Raw genomic sequence first — 4411 nt, 5'->3', positions numbered from 1 at the left:
ATATATATATATATATATATATATATATATATATAATCCTCTCAAAAAATCCTCACAGCTGTTGTTAACAAGTGTTATAATTAACATCTGATTCAAATAGTTATAGATAGATATATAAAGCAACATATCTCGTTTTCATTTAGTTTAACTTGACGTACTAAAATAACTAAAATAAAAATTAATAAAAACTAACTAGACATATTTAAAAAAAAATACTAAAAGTAATATATATATATACATTACATAAAACCACACATCACAATCAAAAACTACAAATTAAAATGAAAACAGAAAACAAAATTAATTCAAAATATGAAATAAAGTTCTAATATTATGTCAGTTATACTGAAATAACACTGGATGTATATGCCATTCAAACAGATGAAGGCTGTGGCGGGGATGAAGATGTCCTATCAGGTGCAGCAAGCCATTGTGGATTCAAAGGATATGTTAATCAGGGGTTTCCGACAGGATGAGACAAACACAGCTCTTTGCTCTCACCTCTACACCATGGTGCGTGGAAACAGGCAACACCGCAGGGCTTTCCTCATCTCGCTGCTCAACCTGTTTGATGACAGCGCGGTTAGTGACCTTTTTTTAATGTTTTGCATTATGTGTCACTCTGTGGTATATTTTCTTTTCTTTTATCTTCTGTAACTACAGTTTATGCTTTCATATAGTGTTTCTTGAATAATGTTGTTTTGCTTTCTTCCCATTTAGAAGTCAGACGTGAACATGCTGTTGTATGTCGCAGACAATCTCGCCTGCTTCCCATATCAGAGTCAGGAAGAGCCGCTGTTCATTATGCACCATGTAGACATCACACTATCAGTGTCCGGCAGCAACCTGCTGCAGTCCTTCAAAGAGGTGTGGTGCTTTTTCAACCACTCAGTGTGTTGAATTTCTATCCTTTTACTGCAACTCTCTTAAACTCATAGTAGTCTAGAAAAAGTGTTCTTTATTTATTTTTTTATTTTTTTATAAAATGATGGTAGATATAAATCATCTTAATTTAGGGCAGATATTCAAGCAGCACCTTAAATTGATTAGTATCTACAAACCAACATTTGATTCCAAGCTTGCTAGCCCTTATTTTTTATTTTATTTTATAAACATTTTTTAGGGCTAATTCTAGAAATTTAATTCTAAAAAATGCTATAAAAAAAACGGTGTAGACAGTTTTATTTAAGTGTTATTTATATACTCATTTATTAATTTATTTATATTAATTATTAATTAATTATTTATTAATATTAGCTTTTAATTTTTAATTTTAGTTTCAGTAATTTTGTAAATTTGCATTTAATTTTATTAAATATATATATATATATATATATATATATTAGTTTTTCATATGATATTTTATTTTGTTTTATTTGAGCTTTATTTTAATTAACAAATACGATTTTTTTATAGATAGTTTTAGTTTTTGTTAACAGTAATATCACAGGTTTTAAAATGTATTTACATAGTGGTAACAAGGGTTGCATCACCTTTCTTTTTTTTTTGGTCCTTTTTGTACCTTTTTTGTGAGAGCTGACATTACTTTTTCTAATAATCTTGTCTTGTATTGCAGTCTTTGCTAAAAGAGCCTAGACCACGGGAAAAGAAGAAAAAAAGAGGGAAAAAATATGGCTCTGAGGATGAAAGTAGCAGAGGAAGCAGCAGTGATAGTGATAGCAGCGATGAAGTCATCCGCCGGCCCAAGAAACCCAGACGATCCGCTGCAGTGAACTCTGACTCAGATTCAGACCTCGACTTGGAGGACGTGGACAAGGTCATGCTGCGTCTACCTGACAACCCCGAGCCCTTATTGGACTTTGCCAACGCCTCTCAGGGCATCTTGCTGCTCCTGATGCTCAAGCAGCACCTTAAGAACCTCTACGGCTTCTCTGACAGGTGAGCTTTAATCGCTAGTCCAAATGCATTCTGGTCTGAAATGACTATTGTAATGTGTTCATGGCCCTGGCTTCATAACAAACGCCTCTTTGTCTCTTCCTGCAGTAAAATTCAGAAGTACTCACCTACCGAATCTGCAAAGGTTTATGATAAGGCTGTAAACAGGAAGGCCAATGTGCATTTCAACCCACGGCAGACACTAGACTACCTGACGAACAGCCTGTCCAATGCAGATCTTACTTACGATGTCAAGAGGAGAGTCGTCAGACAGTATTTAGATGTAAACATTCTGGTTTTCACTTTTTATTTGTGTTTTGCCTCATACGGTGCTGTTTAGAAAGGCTGAGTTATAAAAAAAAAAAATCTAATTATTCTTCTGTTCATATTTAAAAAAAATTTTTTTTGTATTTTTTAATTTATTTACGTTTTCAGTCTTTTTTTTTTATTATCTCTGTTTATATATATATATATATATATATAATTTTTTTTGTTTTGCTCTGAAATAGCTTGAAAATTACTTAAAGATTTAATTTCTTTTTTCCATCCATTTTTCATGTTTCGTTTGATTTGTTACTTTTTTCAGTCAAATAATCAGGGCATGTTGTTTTTCAATAATTAATAATCATTAATATCATAATTTTTCATTTAATAATCATTAATGATTTTTTTGTATTAAAAGACAAAAGAATGATTTAATATATATTTAATGGTTTAATATGTGCATAATATGAAAATATGAATTTGTATTTTTATATACTCAACAATAAAAAAAAAAGTAAAACCAGTATTGATATTAACTAAAACAAACTATTATATTAATTGAAATTAAGCTCAAATAAAATATAAATATTCGAAATAAATTTAAGTTATAAAAATAAGGCTAGTTTTTTTCTATTTAAAATGACACCAAAATTACTCCAATTAAAATAAAAACTAAAAATATATAAAAAATAAGGTAATTTAAAATATTTATAAAGATTATAATACTATATAAATAATGCAAAAATAACAGTCATTTAATAGACATTTAATATATGAAGAAAAGAAGACTTGAACTTGAAGATTTTTTGACACAAAGAGCTCATTGAATTGTCTTGAATTTATATATTACAAAAATATTTTTTTTGTACTGTTTCACAAAAATGAGTCAAACTGACCATCTCTAAATGTTTTATTCCACAGTTTAAGATTCTGATGGAGCACTTGGACCCAGATGAGGAAGATGAGGAAGGGGAGGCTTCAGCCAGTATCCACGCCAGAAATAAAGCCATCACTGCTCTACTAGGAGGCTCCAGCCCCAAGAATAATGCTGCCGACTCGTACGATGACGACAGTGATGCGGACGAAAAGGCTCCTGGGGTAAGAAAGCCCAGATGCTGATGTTTTCATTCGACTCTTGATGTCTTGAGTTACTGTCACTTGAAAACACCATGTGTTTGTTCTCTTCTAGTCGTCACGGAGATCCAGGAAAGGCGGAGATTCCGCAGAGGCATCAGGTCACATGAACGAAACTTTAGAAGCCATGGACGTCATCGCTATCTGCTGCCCCAAGTATAAGGACCGGCCGCAGATAGCGCGTGTTATTCATAAGACAAGCACAGGCTACAGCATTCGCTGGATGGCCGGGTCGTACTCCGGCACCTGGGCGGAGGCCAAGAAACGCAACGGACGTAAACTGGTGCCTTGGGTGGACACTATAAAGGAGTCTGACATTATTTACAAGAAAATTGCCTTGACAAGCGCGCACAAACTGACCAACAAAGTAGTGCAGAATTTACGTTCACTGTACGCAGCCAAGGAAGGAACTTCCAGCTAATTAACTCTCGAACTGTTACACCCAACAAACTCTCAGCAGCCAAATTTCATCAGGATTTAACGTTTTGTAAACATAAGTCGGAGAGAAAAGAGAACTACAGACTCACAGGTTTTAAGATCCAACGCGGAACTGGTCGAATTAAGGAACGACGATTTTAAAAGTGTGGTCTGTTTGGAAATGTAGATGTGAATCCTGTACATCTTTTAAGTTAAACGGAAAAGAAAGAAACGGAGCTCCTTCGCTGTTGTGCAGCAACTTGGTTGTTTGAATTTTTTCCCCCCTCCACTGTATCATAGTTTAACACAAAACAGAAACAAAAAATGTTTATATCTCTGACGAAAAAAAAAAAAATCTGTTCAAAGAAATAAACCTAAAGTGAATGTTGGAAATTAGTCTGTTGATGTTCTTAATAAAGTGACCTTGGAGTTTAACCTAGCACCGGATGGATTTCTTTAGCTTAGCTCAGTTTCCAGGGAAATAAACTTTTAAACATCTCCTCTGCTTTATGTTTTACTTCTTTTGTGCTGTAAAATGGAGTCTCCTGAACATAATTTATTCAGTTGAAAGCAGAGCATGCAGTATCTTTCGCCTACATGGAAGGGAGTTTTTTTTTGTAAATGTAGATTTTGATGTATTGGGTCAGCGTTTGGGTCTCTACACCCCACAGCGGGACGAGGGACCCCCAGCATGTGTGGA

At 33.8% G+C, this 4411-nt stretch overlaps 1 protein-coding gene across 11 annotated transcripts in view; it reads left to right on the top strand.

Annotated features, from left to right (window-relative positions):
• Positions 1 to 4411, top strand: part of nipblb (NIPBL cohesin loading factor b) — a 28376-nt gene extending 23965 nt beyond the window's left edge. For all 11 annotated transcript variants that reach the window (XM_016556600.1, XM_016556609.1, XM_016556608.1 and 8 more), the window contains 6 exons: positions 382 to 582; positions 721 to 867; positions 1577 to 1899; positions 2005 to 2179; positions 3082 to 3258; positions 3350 to 4411. In XM_016556600.1, the coding sequence (XP_016412086.1) occupies positions 382 to 582; positions 721 to 867; positions 1577 to 1899; positions 2005 to 2179; positions 3082 to 3258; positions 3350 to 3715 (1389 nt within the window). In that variant the 3' untranslated portion in view covers positions 3716 to 4411. The remainder of the gene's footprint in view (positions 1 to 381; positions 583 to 720; positions 868 to 1576; positions 1900 to 2004; positions 2180 to 3081; positions 3259 to 3349) is intronic.

This window comes from Sinocyclocheilus rhinocerous, unplaced genomic scaffold (assembly GCF_001515625.1).
Source record: "Sinocyclocheilus rhinocerous isolate Xijiao unplaced genomic scaffold, SAMN03320098_v1.1 scaffold106, whole genome shotgun sequence".
NCBI lineage: Eukaryota > Metazoa > Chordata > Actinopteri > Cypriniformes > Cyprinidae > Sinocyclocheilus > Sinocyclocheilus rhinocerous.
This window is presented reverse-complemented; position numbering and strand designations above follow the sequence as displayed.